General features: G+C 39.1%; 2 protein-coding genes across 7 annotated transcripts in view; one reads left to right on the top strand and one right to left on the bottom strand.

The window, feature by feature from the left end:
- Positions 1-234: 234 nt before the first annotated feature.
- Positions 235-9684, bottom strand: TIFA (TRAF interacting protein with forkhead associated domain). 2 transcript variants are annotated; one of them, XM_058294019.2, is made up of 2 exons: positions 9552-9684; positions 235-4713 (listed from the first exon to the last, which is right to left on the bottom strand). In XM_058294019.2, the coding sequence occupies exon 2, from the start codon at positions 4687-4689 to the stop codon at positions 4132-4134; it is 558 nt and encodes a 185-aa protein (XP_058150002.1). In that variant the 5' UTR covers positions 4690-4713; positions 9552-9684; the 3' UTR covers positions 235-4131. The 2 variants fall into 2 exon arrangements, with proteins under 2 accessions (XP_058150002.1, XP_071071167.1); XM_071215066.1 differs by lacking the exon at positions 9552-9684 and adding an exon at positions 8647-8744 and having other exon boundaries at positions 1716-4713.
- A 7672-nt stretch (positions 9685-17356) lies between these two features.
- The window catches only part of ALPK1 (alpha kinase 1), a 130220-nt gene continuing 123410 nt past the window's right edge, over positions 17357-24166 (top strand). For 3 of the 5 annotated variants that reach the window (XM_004480864.4, XM_023585319.3, XM_023585320.3), the window contains exon 1: positions 17357-17530. The gene's annotated coding sequence lies outside the window, so the exon portion shown is untranslated. Of the gene's footprint in view, positions 17531-23685; positions 23873-24166 lie in introns of all 5 variants that reach the window. The other 2 variants (XM_071215055.1, XM_071215062.1) reach the window with 1 other exon arrangement.

The raw sequence follows: 24166 nt of genomic DNA, 5'->3' as shown, positions 1-24166 counted from the left end.
CCAGAAACAGGCAGCTTCTCTGCCCCAACCAGCAAAAGGCAGAGTTTCAATGTGGCCACTCATTCCTGGTGTGCTTCCACTTGGCTGGGGCGGCTTATTCCTAACCTCAATCATGCCTGCCACTCCTACTGGTCCAAAAGAGGAACCAGTAGGTTTTGTATTGTCTTCCAATGCAAAAGCCACAGGATGGTTGGCTGCATGAACCTCCATTCACACATATACACACACAGAATATTAACAGTAGTTATTTTTTAATAGTGGGATTATGGCTAATTTTTCTACAAGGCATATACATTTATTTACACACACATATTGTTTTTAAACAAGTTTCTTCCCTCATGTTATAATCAAAGCTTAGAAGTAATCCTTCTTCCAAATTCAGTCAGTGCGTTACATAGGAAGAACAAACTTTTCTAGAAAATGGTTGTATAATCATATAGCATATGAGATTTTTCCATTGGGAAGCATGATCATGCCATGAAGTTGCAGGTTCAAGAAAAGACTGGTACTAATCAATACATCCCTCTACGTAAAGAACCCAAGAAAAATCAATTTTCTAGGACAAATGAGCCCTAGGTTGTACCATGAAAGTTTCTCAATTTAGCAGCAGTGTCTGATATTAAATACTAATATTTCTGTTTGCACAATCTCCAGTCCCCATCCGACTGTGCCATTTTTTTTGAGAAAATGCTTTTTCTTTTCTTTTTTTAGTCATTGACTAGAGCAGCCATTTCATATATATCATTACCTGGGGAGAGTTGATTGGTGGAGAGATGGGTAACTGAACCAAGGAGACCCCTTACTGGAACTGAAATTGGGAGGTAAATTTCTCTTTGGGAGGCCAATCTGTAGAAGCAGATGGTGGGAGCTACTGGTGGCTATGTGTCATTGCGGGCAGTGAGGAACAAAGGTAGCTGGAGAATGGAGCCAATGTGCCTTGAAGGACAGAGCTGGAGGTATTTGCATTCCGGGCTTTTGCCTTTGGCTGAATTGCACCATGTTCCCGTCCTTCCCCACTTTTTGTGCTTTGGTAACTCTGGCGGAGATTCTATACCATATACTCAAAACAATCCTAATACTTACATATTACTCCTTCATTACCTATTGGAACTGGACTGTGTGAAGTGTTTGGTTTTTTCGGAGAACAATGATAAATTAATGTTTGCAAACCCAGTTTCTCCTTTGCCAATTTTTAAAGAAAAAAGACAGAAAAAATTATATTTAGTATTTCTCTAAATTGAACAAAACCCTTTCTAAGATCTTTTATTAGGAAGAACCATTAACTATTTTATATGAACATGAAGTTTCTCTGGCCTTCAATCACCTAACACATTGTTCAGTAACAATGATTCACAAATTGTATTGAGGGTTACGTATATTAAGACTTTGTAACTCAGCAACTCATCCAGGAGCCTCAAAGACAAAAAAAACAGAAATCAAGTGGAAAGTCTCCCAAAGGGTCAAAATGTGACAGTACACACACATTAAAGTTAATATAATTTACTCTGGGAAGCCTTTACCATGAGACTACTTATGGTATAAACAAGTCTAACAAGTTGGACAATCTAGTATGTAAATCCAAATCAGACAGAAAGAAGCTTTAATCCTAAAAAAGATACTGTAATAAAGGCAATTGATTGACAGTAGCAAGAAGTGAACTGAGGTCAAGGGGAGAGGTATTAATTTTCTATTGCTGTTAAAACAAATCACCATGATTTAGGGATTAAAAAGCACAACTTTATTATCTTAAAAGTTCTATAGGTTAGAAGTCCAAAACAGGTCTCACAAGGCTAAAATCAAGGTGGTGGCGGGACTGCGTTCCTTTTTGCAGACACTAGGGGAAAAGTCATTTCCGTGCCTTTTTCAACTTCTAGGCACCCAATGCTCCTTTTCTAGCTTCCGCAGGCCACCCACATTTCTTGGCTATGGTCCCCTTCCTCCATCCTCTAAGCCTGCAATAGTAGGTTGAGTCCTTCTCACACCGCTTTTGCAGGCGGGTGGAGAGGAGCTGCTGGAGGCCTCTGCGACTCCTCTCGGTGGCTCCGAGGTGTGGAGGGCACACGAGATCCGAGAAGAACTCGCGGAGACAGGCTGATGGCACAAGTCTGGTTTATTCTGGAAGGGTACACACTTTTATAGGGCTTAGGGTGGCGTGTAGGGCTCTGATTGGCTTAAGCTAAAGGCGACTTGCGGTTGGTTGCCGTAAGCAGTTACTAGGGATGGGGGCAAATAAGGGGATTGGTTGGGGACTGCATGGAGAGATTTGATAGGTGCAGGCGGGTACTGCTTTCTGATAGGTGGTTGTAAGCAGTTGCTAGGCAGAGGGCAGGTGGAGAGGTTTGGAATGGGGGAGGGGAAAGGGGAAGTGAGAGCTGACCGGATGTTAGGCTAGGCGGGAGATAGCGGGAGGCGACCGTTATTGATATCTCTGGCCCAGGTAGGCTGAGGGCGCTTCGCCCGTACCAGGCTGAGCGCGTGATCGCCTGTTCCAGCCACCCTGAACTGCGGCTTCAGGCTGTGCACACGCCTGTCGCCGGGTCGGCTTAGTAACGTTGGTTCGCACTCCCACAGCCTTAACTTTGACCTCCTGCCTTGCCTCTCTCTTCCACTTTTAAGGATCCTCGTGATTAACTGGGCCCTCCCAGATAATCTAGGATCAGCTCTCTCTCAGGGTCAACTGATCAGCAAACTTGATTTCATCTGCAACCTTAACTTCCCTTTGCCATGTAACATAACAGACTCCCAGGTTCTGAGGACTGGCACACAGACAACTTAGGACCCCTTTTTCTGCCTGCCACGGGGGGTACACATGAAAACTAAAATGTAGATGTCAGAAATGAAGCAGTCTTTAAGTCTTTTTGCATAGGGCCAAATATTTACTGGAAGAGTCCCGAGGCTGGGGAGCAGGAAAGTGCCCATACTGCACCCCAAGAGTGAATGATGCCCCTAAATCAAGAAAAGGTTAAGCAGGTTTACTGCTCTCTTGGTAGGAGGTTGGGAAGATACATAAAAATATTTAGAAAGGGTGCCACAGAAATATAGCTAAAAAAAAAATGGTCATCTTAATGCAGGAAATTTCATATACCTGGAAAGCTATACATGGACCCTCGCTTCATAGAAATGCTAGAGTTTAACTGAATGGTTCTCAGTTATTTATTTAACATTCACTCACTACTTAGTTAAAATGAGCTGAAAGAAAATCTTTTAAATAAAGACAACTTTTTTTAAAAAATTTGCTTTATAATATTTAAGCATTTATTGTAAAGATTCACATTGTGCATTAACTTATAAAGGGGGGGGGTATCTAAGAACAATTCTTTCCTTTCTTTACAATGGGTTCCAGAGAAAATAGCTGAGGCATTAAACTTTAATTTTTTATGTGTATGGGTGCTGTTAAAAATTTGTATTTGTGGAATTTTAATATTATATAGCATACATAAAAATCAAACAAACTTGAAATTTGGTAAGAAAACTAAAAAATAATTCTAATCTTAACGTAGTTCTTTAAAATTTTTAAATGTTTGGTTTTAGATGCTGTATATAGATAATGAAAGAAGTATCATTTTGGGAATAAATACTCTGATTCCACAGAAAGAAAACCATTGAAAGAAATCAAGGTATTATTTCTCAAATAAGTCTTCCTATATTAAAACCGCAATGATGTACAAGAATACTCTAGAGTGCATTATGCTATGTTCCAGAACCCTAGTACTACGAATACCAATAGGCTACAAATACCAGTAGTAACTTGCCCGGAGCCTTGACCTTAGAAGAAAAAGGCTGCTGTGAAATGACATGATTCTATATGAAAACAAAAAAGAACATAAGACAAAAATCAAGCATAAAAAAGAAAATAACGCAACCTATTTTGAAAACACTATTCCTTCATCACAAAGGGTGTATTGTGTACACTAGCCCTCACAAGTGTGCTCTTAAAATAATTCTTCATAGATCCAGGAACGTAACAAGAGACAAAGTCGATGACTAACACAATTTACAGACTTCAAAATGGCAGTGCCAAAACGCAATTTTGGCAGCATAACAGATGGCAATAATATACTACACTAATAAACTCTAATAAGCACCTACTGTGTCTTTATCCTTCATGATTTTCCAGTTAGCCCTCTGTGTTCATAGTTCATTTTCGTCCATTTCTGTGGGAAATGTATTTTGAATGGAACGGGGTAAATAACTGCCATTCTCAGGTACGGGCGTCTGCAGCGGCCAGTTGTTTTCTTGTGAGAGTGAACTTGGAGAAAATATAAATTGAGTCTCAAAAAATTCCAGTGACTCCCCATCTTCCTTCTCTATCAGGAACTGATACTCACCAAATCTGACCATGCACTTGTACGGCAGGTCCATTTTATTTAGGTAGCCCAGCTCCTTGTTGTCCACAATGAGACTGGTCTTCTTACTCATATTTTTAATTTCAAAAGAGAGAACAGAGCTATCAAACTGTTTAAACAGCTGCAAAGAAAACTGAACTCGGGAAACCTGTTTGTCTTGAAAGGTGTAACGACAGATGTTGGAATTTCGGCCAAATTTCACCACTTCACTGGAAGAGAGTTTCTCTCGGTTATAAAATCTTATTGATTGAAATATTCCACTTTGCAGTTGTCCAGGATGATAAATAGTCATCCGGAGACAAGTTACTGTCTCTTCTGTGTCAGCATCGTCGAAACTGGACATGATGTGACTGGCAATCTGACTGGCCTGCAACAATTAAATTACCAAGTTAGTTCACACCCATATTTCAGACATTGAGATCTTTGGTTCTAATATTCTGATGAAAATATTCTGATCGGTGATTTATTTAGACTTTAACTGAAGAAGATAACAATACATAGAATACTTTCTATTACCTGTTTGATAGGCAAAGTCTTATACAAAGCCTCTTAAGAATTGGTGTATTACATTTTTCATTTCTAGTGTGACTTTAAGAACATACCTTCCTAGACTGTAAGTCTAGGGAAAAGGAACAATTCCTGAAAAGTTAAAGATATGATAATAAAGTGATTTGGGGGAAGCCAAAAACAACTCAGTACCTTTCTTGTTTAAATAGAGTGACTTGGGAATAGACATAATATGGGAACTGTAATTTAAAAAGAAAATCAGCAAAAAAAAAAAAAAACCTTTGGTTTGAAGCCCTCACAGAATATACATGTAAAAAAAATCTACAGTTTAACTGTATCATAATTAGATGTGTTATGAATTTGAACCTGGTTAAAGAAATGCAAAAAAGTTATAAACGAATATTGCACACATATCCTTTATATACTCACTTTTATTTATATTAGGTAAATGATTAAAAGAGTAAATGCATTAAGTGATTATTTTATTCTATAATTTTAAAATTCAGATATTATATACTTTATAAAATAAATTTCCATGAGGTCATTCTAAGTAGCATTGTCTGTACTAGTACTGGAATAATTTATTTTTGTCAATGGTTCCTAATGACTGAATGGACAAACTGTCATTAACCACAAGTACCACAATCTCACCACAGCCTTCCAGAGGTGACAGTCCCACTGTGCTTTCCACCTACACCTCGCTATATATATCTTTAATACTCATCGGAGTGTTTAAAGTGGTATAATAAGATAAAAGAACTGATAACTAAGATTTTTGTGAGGTTAAGGCAGGGGACTGCCATTTTAAAACTAATTTTTTTAAAAAAGGACATACTCGCACACTATTAAAATATTCAAACCGTAAAGAAGGATTTAAAACAAAGGTATCTTCCTGCCTTTCTAATTCTCCTCCCCTAGGGTCAATTTTCCTCCCCTAGGGTCAATCACTGTAAAAGTTGCTTTTCTCCTTACAGAAATTTCCTTTATGTAATGAGCATAACCATATGTGTATGCTTAGAGACACACACACGGTTCTAGAACCAGAGGAAAAAACCCTTTACACAAACAGGAACATCCTGTACTTACTTTTGGACTTTGCATTTTTCAATTATATTAGTAATTTTTCTGATACCTACACATATAAATATAGCTCATTCTTTTCTTCTTGCATAGAATTCTTTTAATCTATTGGGGTGATAAACTATACCAATAGCTATAGTGACACTGAGTGGTCTCTGAATTTCTTAAATGAAACTCAACTGCTCAGACATATTTGGGATTTCTGCATCAACGTCTTAAGTGTGGCTGATTTCTAGTTTTCTTTTATTTTTGCTTGTGCCTTCTACATCAGGTGCTGGTATCACTAGTATGCTGGTTTTAAAAAAACTGGAAGCTGTCCTTCCCTTTCTATGATTTGTTGCTATTTACTTTTAAAATACAGTCTTTCCTTTCCTTTGTCTTTGCAAAGTCATGCTGCTAAATATTAAACAATAAATTTGTTTCAACTATTCAACAAACGGCACAGCTAAGCAAAATTTCTTTTTTATTGATTTGAGAATACATCTTTAATTTTAGGTTTCTTTTGAAAATAAGTTTTTTAAATATTACTACATTATATTAAATTACCAAGGCAGACAACAGATGCCCAATTATAAGCAGAAAAAGTGAGATGCACCCTCAAAATCTATGGCCAAACGTGGTAAATAAAAAAATAAAAACTACTATGAAACCCAAGTCAGCAAGAATTAACACACAATGGGTAGAATTAGTTAATTCATCCCATGCTGTGATTTGAAGACACTTTAATTAAGATTATAAAGTTTCTCATTACTCATAATAAAATTTCTCATTATTCAAGAGGCAGACAGCATAAAAGAAAATAATTATAACAAGTTGTGGAATAACATAATGAGCTGTTAACATGCAAAGAACCTAACTAAAAAAGAAGAGCAAGAAACTGTCAGTGATCCCCAGCCCTGATTAGGAGAGACTGCTGACATTCCAGCTCATTCTTGGACTTTGGACATGAGAACAGAATTAAAAACTAGGTTGTGGGAATGGGGATAACTCAGTGGATGAATGTCTCCTTCCCACTTCTAGGTTCAATCCCAGTACCTCCTTAAAAAAAAAAACCTAGGTGGTATTCTGGATGTAAATAGTCTTTTAGCAATACTCAACTTTTGTTTTTGTATTCTTTGTATACCTTATTAGCTTATAATTCTGTCTTTTGAGTAAATCCATCATCAAGAAATGTCTGACCCATATAAGCTCTTATAACTGGTATCCAGGACAGGTAAATTATTCACTGCAAAGGAATACAGTGACATTATGGTTTAAAAATCATTGATTAATGTGCGTATTGATGTGAACCAATTCTCAGGGTCTTGTGCACCTCTGATGAACTACGAAGCAGGATTCAAACAGAGATTCCTAATGCACCCTCTTACCCACTACAAACACTGCCTCCCTAGTTAAATTACTTCACAAACTACAGCAGTTAAGAGAGAGAAGGGGATGCTAGAACCAGCAAGACACCAACCTAGAATCTAATACTGGGGAGGGAAAATGCCATAGTGCTGCCTTGCCATGGTTTAACCACAGAAGGAATAAGCGTGGAAGCACCAAAACTACTGTGAATATAGCTATCCATAACCCTGGTCAAAGGTCTGGGGTGTGAAGGAGACTTACATTTCACTGCACACTCTGTATCTTTAGAATTTCACATGATGTGCACTTAACACATTTTCTTTACATTCAGAAAATACTTAACATACATTTTCTTTACAAGAACACAAACCACCTGATTTTTATTTATTTATTTATTTAGCACATTAGCTAGGTATCATTAAAGGAGTAAACTGTGATATCTAACAGCAAAAAGTTGTAAAATCCTGTGATGAAGTCTGACATACAGTAACAAAGGAACTGCAGCAAATAAATATAGAAATAAAAACAAGCTTTGCTCTCAGGGACTTTATCAATGACAACATAATACAGAGAGCATGGGCTCTGCTTTCTCGAGGGTCAGCAGAAGAATTGACATAACTTGTACTAGATCTCGAGAAGTACCCCCTTACCAGGGAGTCACAGCTGGAAAGGGAAGTGTTAAACTTTGCAGAAGGCTTCTTACTCCTCTCAAGGAAAAGAAGAGTGGATATGTTTAGAGGTATATTGTGTGTGTGTGTGTGTAGCCACACCCAGTTGTGGCTTGCTCCAAGACCATGAACCAACCATCCCCAACACCTGCAAAACCAGGGAAAACACATACTTCCCTTCCTGGCAGCAGGGTTTAGAAGACTACAACTGGTCATGAACAAAAAGATTTACAGAGATATTTTTGCTAAAAGGAGCCAGGTGTCCAAGCAGTTTAACAGAAAATCTGGTACCCCTGGGTGGTGATGCATGCCAAGAAAGTTTCTCATGCTATATTATGTGTTGGGTTAAAAAAAAAAGTTGAATAAAATAAAGGAGTTTTGTGCTGAATGATGTGTGAAGCAAGGTGCCCCTCTAAAATTGTTACTTTCATTTCCTCCCCTAGCTCCCTATTGATATTCTTAAGACAATATCTTTAGGTTGTGGCAGTCGAAAGTTTCGGTTTTTCAACAAAGGCTCGGACAAACACCAAACACAGAGCTAACAGCAGGGGAAGAGAAACTTGGAAGCGCAGAAAAAGATCAAGTTATTCTCCTGCGCCGCCCTCCCCCTCAAAGGTCATCAAACACTGCACTGTGACTTTGAAGACATCTATAAACTCTACTATTAAGCAGAATTGTTCCACGGAATCAACACTTACTAAAGTAACACGTCTTGTGAAAGGAGTCGTGAAAACCAAAAATGGCAGGAGAAAATTCTAGCGCGGGTTTTTGAGAGGCGGTGTCTTCTCTCTCCCGCTGGCCCGCGAGGCGCCTGCCCCAGTCCAGCCCCGCGCGCCCGGTCCCCGCGCCTGCGGCATCCGCGGGGCGGTTCAGCGTGGCGTCTGGCTTTCGAGGATGTGCGGCCTTTGTCTTTCAATCTGAAAGCTGGGGAACTTCCCAGAGAACAACGGATTGTTATTTTTTGCCTGATGAACCAGCCTAAAGCAAGGGGGGCAGTCTCTGGCCCAGGCATGTCTCAGAGTCCCACGCGGAGGAAGTCGTCGGTCCCAGGGACCCCCAGAAAGGTCTGGGCCCGCAGAGTGCAGGTGGGCGGAGATGGCCAGGGGGGTCACGCTCGACGAGCTCAATTTCATAAATGATTTTTTTGTTTTGTTTTGATTAGGAAAATAAAAACTTTGCAAAGAACAGAAAAAGTAAAAGAAAACATAGCCCCCTCTCCAGTATTTCCGTTCAGTTCTCTCCCTCCCCAGCATTTATAAATACCATTTATTTTATAAAGCTGGGATCACAATGTAGCCCATTTTTACATCCTTCCCTAAGCGTACCGTGAGCGTCTGTCTCTAAACCAAGCCAGAGGAATACACAACACCCTGAAAACCTGACAAAAAAGGCTCCGGGGTTTGGGGTTGGAAAAGAAGAGACTGTCCTGATCCCCGCACGCCCCGGACCAAGGCCTGGCGGGTACCTTGGGGGCGCGTAAGTCCCCAGACTTCCTCGAGCGACTCGGCTTTCCCGGAGAAGAAGGGTCGGAGGAGCGCGCGCCCCGCCGCGCCCCCGCCGCTTTCCGAGCCCCCGGCCGCCCCCGGCCGCCCCCGCCGCGCACCTGACTCCGCGAAGGCGCCGGGGCCTCTGCAGCTCCTCCTCCGCAGCTCCTCCTGCGCCACCGAGGGAGCGGGCCTGGAGCGGGACGGCGGGGAAGCGCGGCGGGCGGCCCTCGTGCTGGCGCCGCAGCCTCCCCTCGCGGGCCGAGCGCGCCTCCGCGCCTTTATAAGGACTCGGCGGAGGCGCGGCGCTTTCCAGTCTCAACCCGCCCCTCGCCCGCCAATCTCCGCCCCGTGACCGCTGATTCCCTTTCAGACAGTCTAACTTCGTTCCCTCATTTTTGAGCTCTTATTCTCGCGCAGGAACGCGACTGAGAAGGCGCCTCCCTATACAAATGACACCTCCGGAGAGCATGTGACTTAGGAGCCAAACTTTGAAAATAAGTGGACGCGATCACTTCCAACATTAAGGGGGACTTTTCCCCCAACAAATGCTCGCCTTGGGGCGGGGACTGTGTGTGTGTGGTTTTTTTTTGGGGGGGGGGAGCGGGCAGTGAACAAAACTGTACCTGACTCCGTGGGCACCAAGCGAGGCAAATGACTGGCTTGCATATTTTCTCCTAACACTCACAGTCCGGGAGCAGGTGCCACTGCCAGATGAGTAAACTGAGGCCCAGAGAGTAGCTACCCAGGAAGCAAGAGCAGAGGCAGGATTTGCCTGTTCCAGAGCCCCTAATCAACCTGCTGCACAGGTGCCCTGGCCTTCCACCAGAGCAGTCCAGGCACTTTCTCCGCTGCCCCATCTACCTGAAGGGCGTCCTCAATACCCTTACTTAATACCTCATTTAATCCCTTACTGGGATTCCGCAAGACCGGTTTCATAGTTCATGGTGAAAAGGGAAATACATAACCTCCCAGGAGTCTTAGAGTGAATGAGGTGATGCTGTTTTGCTGCTTCAGGAAGAAGGTTTGGAATGAGCAAAGGTGGAGTGAGCCTGAAGACAGTAGGTGTCTAGAGAGAGATGGAAGAGAGATCCTGTGATGGACGTAGGTTGACTGAATACCTGAAAGTAACTTGTTTCTCTCCTTGTTGCTAGGACACAAAGAAAAGAATTGTATGTAAATCAGAAGGTAATGAAATGCAACCCTCTCTTTGGGCCAAATTCCACTTTTGGTGGTCAAGAATATCCTGTTGAAGCAATGAAATATAAAAACCAGCTTCAACCAGTTGGCTGGACCTGCCCAGACGTAGCCCCTTGCTGTCCTCACTTCAACTTGCTTAATTAACATAGTAAAATTCCCACCCAGGGGTGGAGTTATCCGCCCCTTTCTTGATCATGCAATGTACGTGCAAGCATGATTTCCTAAACATACTAATCATACAATTATATAACCAGCTATGTGTGTTCATCCGTATGCATAGACGCTAATGCAGAATCAAAGCAAATGCTAAGTAGTAACAGGTATTTAAACAAGAGTGAAACTGCAGCAAGGGGAGTCAGGTCTGAGTCACTTTGGACTGGCCTTGGCTCCTTACCTCTGCAGACATAATAAATGTGAGTTTGTCTAACTCTCGTGTTGAACTTTTCTTTATGCCATCTCTGGTTATCCATAAAGGCCCTGCTTTGAGGCCTAACACCTGTATAATGAGAAAAAGGATTGAGAACACAGAAGAAGAACAAAGGTCGGGATGGCTGAGGTCATATTGACTGAGATACTTCATTGCTTGGGAAATTACCCACCGATTCTGGTAGGTGTTAAATAAAAGCCACTCATTTGTCTGGGTCCTTTTCTTGACTTCAGGAGAATTCCTTGTGTTTAGGTCAGTTTAAGGGGTAGTAAAATGGCATAGATGTTTGCTGCTTCCCCACCTGATAAAGAGATTTTGTGGGAGGTTTTAAGGTTTGAATCCTCAGAGTTAGGTATAATCAGGTTCATTGGTAACCATGGTGAAGAATGCACCTATACATATGAGGCAGATTCCTGTAAGGGCTGCAATTGTTCGTTAAACATCAACTTTTACTATTCTCAGGAACAGACAGCCAGAGTATCTTCTTTCAGCTGAAGAACATTTGAGCAGGTAGGAGATAAGATCTGCTATTTGGTTATTACAATAAACTCATACAATAAAATATCATGATTGGAGCTTATGATCTCTAATCTTTAAAACTACATCAAATAAGATGAGAAACGCTTTATAAACTGCAAAAGACTATATAAATAGGAGGTGCCGTTAATAGCACTAATAGAGAAAATGCAACAATTGCCAAAATTCAAGGTGCTGAAGAGTATTCCATTTTTTCCCTCTGTTTTCCTTAAAATGAGTTACTTGATTTACTAAAGAACCCAGGATGAGACTTTAAATAAGCCTACAATTCTAGATCAGAATTTGAACTCAGTAATGATGATTTTCTCCTTCTGACAACTGGTTAAAAAGAATGGACCTTAAAACTGAACATGCCAAATGGAAACTGAGAAACAGCTAACAGGAATACACAGGTGCACACACTTGAGAAGTTTCTGTTCTATAAAGGCTTAAGAGGACACATGACAGTGACTAGAGTTACCTGCCACCGTTGACCTACCAGGCACTTTTCTGTCCTCATCCTACTTTACTTCTGTGGTAGCTTGGAGCTCTAGACTCCAGAAAAACATATTCTAAATCTTATCCCATCCTGTGGGTGTGAACCCATTGTAAATAAGAACTTTTTAAAAAATTTATTCCCCCTCCCTTGTTGTTGTTGTTTATGCTTGATGTCTGCTCTCTGTGTCCATTTGCTGTGTTCTTTCTGTGCCCACTTATCTTCTCTTTAGGAGGCACCGGGAACCAAACCTGGGACTTCTCATGTGGGAGAGAGGTGCTCAATCGCTTGAGCCACCTCTACTCCCTACTTTGTTGTATCTCTCTCACCATTTTTCCTCTTTGTGTCTCTTGTTGCATCAGCTCGCTGCACCAGCCTGTTGTTCCATCTCACTGTCAAGTTCATCTTCTTCAGGAGGCACCAGGAGTGGAACCCAGGACTTCCCATGTGGTAGGTGGGAGCTCAATCACTTCAGTCACATCCACTTCCCAATAGGAACTTTTGATGAAGTAACTTCAGTTAAGGTGTGGCCCACCTCAGTCAGAATGGGTCTTAATCCTATTACTGGAGTCCTTTACAGGCAAAATGAAATTCAGGCACAAAGGGAGAAACCAGTGCTAGGAGTCAATAGAACCCAGCAGTGAAAAGAGAATCCAGGGGAGCTCACCATGTGCATTACCTTGTGACAGAAAAGCCAAGGACCAAAGATGGTTGGCAGCAAGCCCCAGAGTGCCACCGTCTTCTGGGAGAAAGCGCTGCCTTGATGACACCTTGATTTTGGACTTCTCCCTCCCTCAAAACTATGAGATAATACATTCCCATTGTCTAAGCCAATCTATTACACAGTATTTGTTTTGGCAGCTAGGAAAACAATTTCTATGTATCATTTAGTACACTTAACCATTGCTATTTCCGTAAAACCATCGTTAACTCACTCCCTCATTCCCCACCTGCTTGTCTTTTAGGCAGGGCCAGTTTCATGAGTATGCAACCTGTGCAGGCTCACAGGGCCCTGCACTCAGTGGGCCTGTGCTTAGCTCTGCTGTCACCATCTTGAAATTCTAAAATTTTTAAACATGGGGCCTCACATTGTTACATTCCAGTGGATCTGCAAATTATCCAGCTAACCCCATGCATGCATGCATCTAAAATGATGTTTTAGAACATCATGTTGTCTTGGTATTCCTCCTACCACTTTAGGTATTCTATCCTCATCTCATTTGCAGACTCCTCTTTCCCTGCATAAATATTGGTGTTATCTGCTTTTCTCTTTTTATGACATTCTTGTCATCTTTGTGTTCTCCCTGGGTAACCTCTAAACATAGTCAGAATTTTTTGACATGCCTCTAAGTCATTGACCCCTAGATGTACATCTCCTACCCAGAACTGTTAATCTATTTCCTAAATATTTCTTACTGCTTTTTATTGCTACTGTTACTCTCATTAAAGAACACTAGAAAGCACCTCTCTCTAGAATATTGTAATAGTGTTCTAACTCATTTTCTTAATCCCAACCTTGTTTTCTAATCCATCCATCCTTATGATTCCTCCCTGGTATAAACCTTGCTCCATACTCCAATGTTCCCCCTACAATCAGTGCTCTTTCTAAAACAGTTATCTGATTTTATTATTACTCGGTGCCTTCAATCTAAAAGTACAGACTAACAAAGCTCTCACATTATGAATGAACTCCTGCCTCTTTTTTCCAGCTACGTTCTCACTACCCTGCCATAACTCATCTATCTCTGTGATTAATTTAAGGGTATTGCTCACGTGCTCAAATTTTGAATCCTTGGCACCATTGTAGAAATTAGTACAAAATTGATATTCTAAAAATGCCATTTGATTGAATGATATCAGTTTGTTTTGGCTTTTTTTTTTTAAGTTTATCATATATATTTCTTTTTTTTTATTAAAATTATTTATTTATTTTTAAAAATTACATTCAAAAATGTTTCGGCTTTTTATATTTAAGATTATTAGAAAATAAAAATGAATATCCTAGTGTGACCAATTTTTCTAAGTATGTCATAATATACTTTCTTCTTAGGTGTACATCTCAAGTAATTATAATACATGATGCTTCTGTTATTAAATTTCCATCTCAAAGCCTTCTTATCCTTGAAATCTTTCTAAAATTCACCATTGTGAATATAAGTAAGACATTTTATCGACATGTTTTGATTGCTATGAGGATTCTACCAGAAGTCCCTATCTGAGGCAGACTCAAATATTATCTATACTGTAGGGAAGATGAATGTATCTTTATTGGTTCCCTCCTTCTGAAGATTGAATCACATCCCACACAAAGCACATGTTCAAATTCGACCCACATTTCTGAGGGTATGAACCCATTTATAAACAGGACCTTTTCAAGATGGTATTTGTTAAGGTGGGGCCAAGTTGAACCAGGGTGGTTCCTAGTCTAAATGACTGGAGGCTTATAAAGAGAGGAAATTCAGGTGCAGTACATCAGAGAAGACACAGGAAGAAGCCAGACGTTGGAAGAAGCCAAAAAGAAGAGAGAGAGATCACCATGTCATAGAGGACTGCCCTCCATCACAGCATGACCTACACTGGGAAAGCATGGCCTCACTGATGTCTTGATTTTGGACTTTCAGCTTTCAAATTATGAGATATTAACTTCCTGTTGTCTAAGCCAACCGTTCTGTGATATTTGTCATATCAGCCCTGGCAAACTAAGGTACCTCCTGTTCAGTCAGCACTCTTTCCCCTCTCTCCATTCCCAATTATCCAGTGCCCTGTTTTTGGCTTTACAAAGTTCAGCCCTTCCCTCAAAACACTGAATGTGTAACATTTGTACTCATGTATCCCCAAATAGAATTCTGCAAAACAATAATCCCACATATTTTAAGTTATAATCATTTTTTATCATGACTTTAAATAATTGCACAAAATATAAGTTCTGATGTTTAGTAAACAAAATTCTTACATTATTATCCAATGAAAATCATATAACCTAGTGATTTGACATCTCCACCATCCATTTAAATACATGTATTAGTTCTTCTTTAACAATTAAAACTTTCATGTTCTTCTTTTATTGACTTAAACTCCTATTTCCATTCCACTTCTTCCACAGAATTTTCTCTTAATGTGAAATAGTTTTATGCTTGAAACTTTTATATTTCTCTATAAGAGAAGTATGTATATATTGAAAACAAATATTTTAATTTCCTCTGACCATAGACTCTTAAATATTCAACTTTTTAATGATTGACTCATACACTACAAATATTACTAGCTCACAATTAATTAAAAGACAAAAATAAATGATGTCCTTTAATGAACAACCATTAGCATGAATAAAATTATATTGAAAATGCATTTCTCAAAGAGATGTAAGGGGGTTTTAAAAAATAGTTCACGACACAACCAATCCAATGTCCACATAGAAGAGGTGGCATTGGATTGGGAAAAGTGGACATGGTGGACGATGGGTATGGGGAAAGGCAGGCAGAGATGAGAGGTGGGGGCGTCTTTGGGACATGGAGCTGCCCTGGATGGTGCTTCAGAGGTAATCACCGGACATTGTAAATCCTCACAGGGCCCACTGGATGGAATGGAGGAGAGTATGGGCCATGATGTGGACCATTGACTATGAGGTGCAGAGGTACCCAAAGATGTACTTACCAAATCCAATGGATGTGTCATGATGATGGGAACGAGTGTTGTTGGGGGGGGGAGAGGGGGGGGTGGGGGTGGGGCTGAATGGGACCTCACATATATATTTTTAATGTAATATTATTACAAAGTCAATAAAAAAAAATATTCAAAAAAAAAAATAGTTCACGAATGAACATAAATTCCAGCTGGAATAAAACAGCATTCCACAAAAATTCTTTTGAAAAATTATACATAGACGTGGAGAGAAACCATGTTCAAATAAATAAATAGAGATAGGAGTTTTGTTATAGTATGCCATTTGTTTAATTGGACTTCTTTTAAGGTGATATTCTAAGAATTACATAGTGATCTATAATAAAAAAATTTTTGTGTGTGATCTAACTACTTTATCTGATTACTCTGTGAAGCAAAGAGTTGGAAGCCATCTGACTTGCCAAAGAATTGTTTACCCAGTTATTAGAACCATTCATTTTCTCAGTTTCTGGGAACTATACCAAAAATTTTTTTACCAAGGCTTGTCAAACTACTGTTGATGAAACTTGTTACTCTTCTACCTAGAGTAGGGGTTCTTAAACTTTTTTATTCCATGGACCCCTTTGCCAGTCAGGTGAAAGCCATGGACTCCTTCCCAGAATGTAGCAGCAGATAGTTTTATGACACTTAACATCAGCATGTCTTTAAATTAAATTTTAGGATTATTCAAAATTATGTTTTACAATTTTCCCATAATTTTGATATTTGATAACTTAACACGGTTCAACTCTGTTCAGTCATTTTTGGCAAACATTTAAAAATTCAAGTTTTCCCACAGTGTCATAAAACCATCTCTGCCATCCTTACCAACCTTTTTGCTGACAGTTATTTACTGCGCCCAGAACATACTACATCAAAATAAAAATCATACTAAGCCCATACTATACTGTGTATTATTTAATAAATATATCACACCCGCACCAACAGGCCCCCACAAGAATAATATTTTTTTGGATTTTCAATTCAAGCTCACAGACCCCCTGAAATCTCTCCACAGGCCCCTTGTTAAGAACCCCTGACCTAGAGGAAACTTCTTTAACACAGTAAGTTCAGAAAGGGTCGAGAAAAATCAAAATACTGTTACTTCAGTACTTTTCCGGTAAAATTTATTTTCATAAACATTTACAAATATTTTCATGTACTTTTGACATTTCTTTTGTCAAAATTTGGAGCTGCGGATTTATTTGGATTATTCAATTTAAAGAAACTGTCTACCATGTAACCCAACAAGACAATCCTCACTGTCAAACCCATTACCCTAATAAAGATTTCTATTAGAAAAATTATAACTTCATTTTTCAATTCAAATAAACCTGGTAATAAATGTGTGCCTGTGACAGCGAGTTCACCTGGCACTCTAATTCTCAGGGTACTGAATGGAGACTTTCCAAGAGGTAGTCTTTCGGCAGTATAAAGCTGTGCCATGTTCATTGTTACTTATTGACATTTTCTTTGCTTCCATTCTGACAGCTCAAATATAGTTTTCTTGCGCTGTCATTAGAAAAGGAAATTTTCTGTAGTAATACAACTCCCAGAATACTTTTCACTGAAGCAATTCCTATAGGGGCGTGTCTTATGGTGCAAAACTGCTGAAAGCCCGGAGTTGAATTACACAATCATATTCTGAGACACAGACGAACTTTGTTTTCTTTCAAATTCCTGCTTCCTGAAACTGAGGCTGTTTAGGAGAAACAGAAAGGTTGTGCTGAAATTAACTTTTTTTCCCCAGTGTTAGATTAGCTGCTCTTAACGTGTTTTTCCTCTTCTTCGAGATAAATGTGAGTATCAGCCTTTAAATGACAAATTGTGAATTGTGGCTATGAAAGACGGCATCATGTATGAGGACTTTTTTATTTTTAATTGTATGTTACTGGGAATTGTTGACCCTGTTTTCATTTCCTGGTCGTCTCTACATTTAAATAACTTTAGCGCTCTAAGAACCTTTGCACTCCTAAAAACTCCACGGAAAGGGCACTGGAAGGGAAGGGCTGCCGTAGGAAAGCTAGGTTAATGTAAGAGGAGAAAACGAACCCTTTTAGAAATAAGCTTTCAATAAAAAAGTCTTTAGGTCACGGAGCTTGCTAGACTTGCTAGTGAACATCTAGCATTATTTGTCACTGAATCAAGATAGTTGATTAAAGCACTAATGGAATTAGGATTACCTATTTGAAAAATTAACCCTCGGACTCGTGCCTGGAGTACCTATGTAGTGGTAATAGAAACTACGACTTTTACGATGGCCCAATAATTTCACCAGGAGACTGAAAGGTAAGACTGAAGAGCATAAGGAAGGGCTGACAGGAATTCTGGGTGTGGAGAAGCAGTCTGAAGAGGAAATGCTAAAAGAATTAAATTCCTTTGCGTTTCTATTCAAGAGTCCTTTCATTAAGAAATTTTAGTATTTGAAATTAGGGTTCTAGATTACCTTGGAAAGACACTATTTAAAAACTTTGGGTTGACTGATACCTTATTGGAAAGGACATTTTAAATTCCTGACATAAAAGCACTCTTGCTGTGGCATCCTCTCCACAGCCTTCCATTTCTCCTCGTTCTTCCTTCACCTGGAATATGGTTGTATTACTAATTGTACACAGGATTGTGTGCCCCAAATTGGGATGATGTGTCAGTAAATTACAATTTATATGGTGTGTGACTTTGGGAAGGGATAAGTGTACCTAATTTACCGCTTGGAAAACAGTCCAGAATTAAGCAAATGCCAAATCAAGTCTACTGACCAAAATAACTGACATCTCTTCTCTCACCCATTTTCCTAATCCTGTCCACCTGCAACCTCAAGAAAAAGATTCTTAAATAATCCTAAAAATAACTTACTCTCTTCAGAAATCTTTTGAGTCTGGCATGAATCTTCCATATCCTTCCCCCAAAAGACAACAGATTTTTATAATATTTTCTACCTGCATGAATATGAAGCCAATAACTAATTTAAAATTTTAAATGGATTTAAAAGTTTTAAGAGAAGCCATATGTAAATAATGGTGGACATTATAAAATTTTGTATAAAATAATACCACATGATGAGCAAGCCAGCTGTGCTAAGTTGTAACGATACCCCCTAAACCGGAGAATAAGAGCTATGTGACAACCCCGCTTCACTGCTTGAAGGACCAGATTCATCAGTACTAGTGACAATGCTGAGGCCTTGACACACTAGACTGTCCTCATCCATTGGGAGCCACTCGATGCAGCAGTGCTCCAAAATGTATTCGCCAAATGCAATGAATGTGCCACAATGATGAAAGAGGTTTTTGATGTGGAAGGAGTGGGGTGGGGGGGGGGGTGGGGGGTATATGGGAATCTCTTACATTTTTTAATTTAACACTTTTTGTGATCTATGTATCCTTAAAAAAAAAAAAGAGCTATGTGATCTAGGTGTGAGTGTAGAACCTGGAATTTCCCTCTTGATATAGATGTGGAGTGGACACAACCATTCTAAGGTCCACAGGATGGAGGAATAGAGTATGGAATAGAGTGGACTTATTGATATTCTATTCATGAACTATTGTGATTAGTAATCGAGGAAAATGTGGCATGGGTGGCAAAAGTGGCCATGGTGCCTGCTGGGGGTAGGGAGTGGGAGGAAGAGATGAGATGTGGGGGCATTTTTGGGACTTGGAGTTGTCCTGGGGGGGTTGCTGCAGGGACAGTTACCGGACATTGTATGTCCTCCCATGGCCCACTGGGTGGAATGTGGGAGAGTGTGGGCTATGGTGTGGAACATTGACCATGAGGTGCAGCGATGCTCAGAGATGTATTCACCAAATGTAATCAATGTTGCATGATGATGGAGGAGAGTGTTGTTATGAGGGGAGAGGGATGGGGGGTATATGGGGACCTCATATTTTTTGAATATAATATTAAAAAAATAAATAAAGACCAAAAAAACAAACAAAAAAGAATAAATATGTGCATTTCAAGATGTCGCTTGAAATCCATGGCTCCTCTTTCAAAAGAACATAACGGAGCCCTTACCCTGAATAAAGCTTAGACATTGTTTTTAATGTCCCTTAATTTATTTCAGAGAGTCACAGCTTTCGGCCACCAAACATTCATTGTAATTGCTTTTTTTTCTTCAAATTTTAAGTGTCTATGGGTTGAAGAATTACAGGAATGTGCATTCATACTTTTGGTATAAAGTCATTCCGTATTTTCATTGTATTTGTTGCCTCTCTATGGGGGAGTTTTTGCTGCTTACTATTGACAGTGACATCTATTTGCAGGATGTTGTGAACTACTTTGGTTATAGGGTTCTGGGGGCTAGAGATTTACAAGAAAGAATATTATATAGAGCTTTCATTCTTCCATATCTGAAGGACAAAAAGAAATGGTTGTTGCTAAAATATCAGTTACACATTAATACTGTTTTCCCAAAGTATGGTGTATATATATCACCGATTTTAAGCAGCACATAGATAGAGTGCCTATTTTAATGTAAATTAAGTGTGTGGTTAACCTATGAAACCTATGATTTCCTGGATATTATTGCTTAGGAAGATGATAAGTAAAAATAAATCAGGTCAATTTACTGTTGATTTTAACGAAAAGATTAAATTAATAAAAAAAGGCAATGTGCAGATATGGCAAAAATTGTGAAGGTAGCATTAAATGCCTAAAGCTTAGGATGTGCTACACTAAAAATCTGAGAACTGGATATTTTCTGAACCAGTTCAATAGCTTTGAACTTCATTGGTCTTTGTTACAGTGCTTTGTTGATAATACCATCTATTGAATTTCCTAATTATACATGTTAAAAATATTTGACAGTTAAATACATGCTCATATTTTTACTAGAACTGTAATATTTCACATTTGCTCATGAACTGTCACAAAGTTGAAAGCATGCAGAAAATTTTTGAAATATGAGTCACAGAAAGGGTGCCTTGTCCCACAGTGAGGTTACAGCTCCATTCGGCCTGTTTCCTAAAGCACAGGTATGTCTGAGCTGGTGGGCGGGGATTGGGGGTGGGGTTTGAATGTCATCCAGGTCTAGGGCCATGATATTTATTATAAAGTGCCAAGAGCCATAAAAATAGCCAGGCTTAGTGATTTCATTTCTGAGAATCCATCCTAGGGAGGAAATAATTCTAAATATGGAGAATTTCACAGAGATGTTTATCATAAAGGTATTTATAATAACAAAGAATTGCAAGCATTCTAACAAAGGGAAAAGGTTAAACAAATTACAGTATACCTGTGAGACACAATAGGATGAAGAATAGTACTGACATGGAAAATGCTAAGAGAAAAACAGATTCAGGATCAATGAAGGATTATGTTTACAATTAGTTCAAATAAACAGTGACATAAAAAGGTATAGAGATAAATTCACAAATATTCTAAAAGTGGTTGTTATAGTGGTAGATTATCTCTTCCTTTTCTATATTTTTATGTAATATGATCTTATGTTACTGTAATATATTCTTATATTACTTTTATGAGAAGACTAATCCGATGCATTAAATAAAACTATGTTTCTATATAGTAAATAAAACTCTGTTGTCGCTGGAAGATAAATATTTATCTTCTCTTTATTTGACATAAAAATAACCAGCTATTTGAAAAGAAGAGATGATATAAAATTATTCTAAATGCTTGTAAAATAGAACTTTCTAGTTATTTTGTAACTAGGATTATATGACTACCTTCTCTCTCTACCTCTCACTTCTTTTGCTACTCTTCTTACTAAAAAATATTTCTAAAATATATGCTGTTCTTCTTGTTAAAAATATTTCTAAAATATATCACTTCATAAGTAAATATTTCTCCCTTTAAAATAATTTTTAAAAAATAAATAATAGAAGTAAAACATACTCATTAAAAAAAACTACAAATTTTAGCAAAATTCTCTCTCACCACTCCACTCTTGCCAGTAATTCTCCCCTCCCAAAAGTGGACTCTTCATGATTATTTTATGTTTACATTGATCACTACAGAAAAAAACCTGCATATATATACAATACGTTAATCTTTACCAATCTTGAACATTACTTTTTAGAATAACTCCTTCACATGAGCTTGTTTCTTTGGAATTTATATCTTCTTGGTCAATATAGAATACAGACAAAAAGTAAAAAAGCAAGTGCAGTAAACCCAGGTGCCTAGTTGGTTGGATTGCACATGGAAGACGTGGTGAGGGAATACAGGTGACTCACGGCCACTTATCCTTACCACCAGAAAAACAACTGCAGGGAGTGTGCCATGTTTCAGTCTGATAGATGACATTAGTTACACAGGGAGCTCTGCCACTAACCAGCTGATGAACTAGGTAAATCAGCTCCTCCGTGTCTCACTTCCCCTATCTGCAAAGTGAGATGTTTGTTCTTAAACCATCTGTCAAGGTGCAGTGAGGTCTAAAATTCTGCCTTTCAAGGAAGACTGGCTATTAGTGTTTCAGAAACTTGGGGAGAGTCTCAGAGCTAGGAAATGAACCAGTGCAGCAGAGTCATGGACACACAGAAGGAAATGTATACCAATTGAAACACCATTAGTTAGTTTCTCTTGCACTGACTGCTTCACTATCAACCATAGCTTTTATCACAGTCACCTTATGCTTTAGTTTTGAAGAAAACAAGGAGGGAGAAAAGAATGGAAACCTTACCTGATGAGTACTAATAGCCTAACTAGTTTCTTATTTTTATAGATTCACATGACCTGGGTTAATTAAATTATGTCTGCACATATTGTGCTTATATTCAATTTTGTCATATATTTGTATATACTCCTATTATACCTCAGAGTACATTTTGTCTTTGGTTCTTCCAGGAAGCACTGCTCAGGATCTTAACTGCGGTATGTCTAATTGCTGTCAGTTCATTCTCCATTAGTGCCTATTAAGCACCCCAAAAATTCCACAAAATTGCCAATACACATCTTGCTTGTAAATAATTTTCTTTCTTTTCTACAAAAAAAAAATTGACAACCTCCTCATGTTTCCTTTTATTTGGTCACCTCTTCACAATAACTTAACATCTAATTAAAAATAAAGGATGGATGCTGCAGGTCATCATTTTTCAAGATAACGATACTATCACGTAAAAAATTTCCTCCTTGAATCACACCCAGAATGAAAGATAATAAACTGTAAAATGAACAGCAACTCTTCTCAAATATTTATGAATCAGGTTTGATGGACACTTCAAAAAGTTCCAGGTTGCTTTTATCAAAGAAACATTTGAAGTCCTTGAGCCTAGGTTCCCTGCCACTGCACCCTTCCCTTCCAGATGGACAAGAGACACCCGTGGGCAGGTACCAGGCACTAGGTCTCTGCTTCCAAAGGCACAGCTTGCCAGACAGTTCTGGAGCAGTGAGAAGCACTCTTAATTCATTAATTCTAAGCCATACAGACTCCAGCCTCCTCACTCAGAAAAGATAAAGGTGCTCATCCTTGTAAATCTTTTTGGGGCCTTCTTGGGTCAGACTCTTTGGATATATTTCCATTCAATAAAACAACTTCTCGACATCTTATCCCAAAATAAATGTTCTCACCAGAAAGTTTATCAAGGACTTAGACACATGACTTGTAGATGCATTTGGGGGAGCGGGGGTAGTATATTCCAATATACTTCTTCTCTACTCACCTAAATCACTTACTGCCAGATTTATATTCTGGGGCTTGTAATCACTTAAACATACTTTAGCTCTCAAATTTTACTCTGTAGCATCCAACCCTCTGAAAAAAACCCTTTTATTAACCTCTCCTCTCTTTATCCCACTTTCAAGACTTCCATTTGCTGTACTATTTGTCCCAGTCACTTATTCTCTAACCTATTTCCACATCTCCCTCAGTTCTTAAGCACAATCATAACTGCTTAAAAAATGGTGCCTAATGTAATGACTGCCACCACCAACACTACTACTTTTCTACTACTGTTGCTAATACCACTGCATTTTTACTATTTCCCTGTTTTTTGCCCAGTTTATTCAGCAAAACTCCAGCTCTCAATCAACCTAACCATTGCCTTCCCTACGCCTGCATCTGGATGCCTAAATTCTTCTGGAGAAACACCTACAGATGTGTGGATTGATGCCATTAAAATACGTAGTTGCACTCTCAGCTTAGCTGAGCCCTTGGTGCCACTTGGAGATTCTTCGACGTATTGATGGTCAGTTTCCTGGGTCACTCCTGTCAGGAACCCTTCAGAAAGTTTATCATTCTTCTCAGGTTCCTGGTTCTACCACTTAACTCTCACTCTCAGCAAATAAGTGGTAGCTCTATCAACTTCCTTTTTCCCTTTCTTTCAACACCCCCCCCCCCATTCTCTGCTTAAAAACTAAATTGTATCTACAGCATCTCTGCCTCGTTCCCATCTGTCTCAGTAAAAAGGACACCTTGTTCTCTCCCAACCAAAGCGAATTAATCCTTACACCTGGAGTCCGATAGTGTCCTCCTTTGCTTC

This window comes from Dasypus novemcinctus, chromosome 1, assembly GCF_030445035.2.
Source record: "Dasypus novemcinctus isolate mDasNov1 chromosome 1, mDasNov1.1.hap2, whole genome shotgun sequence".
Taxonomy (NCBI): Eukaryota; Metazoa; Chordata; class Mammalia; order Cingulata; family Dasypodidae; genus Dasypus; species Dasypus novemcinctus.
The sequence above is the reverse complement of the archived record's forward strand: the minus strand, read 5'-3'. Positions and strand labels throughout refer to the sequence as shown.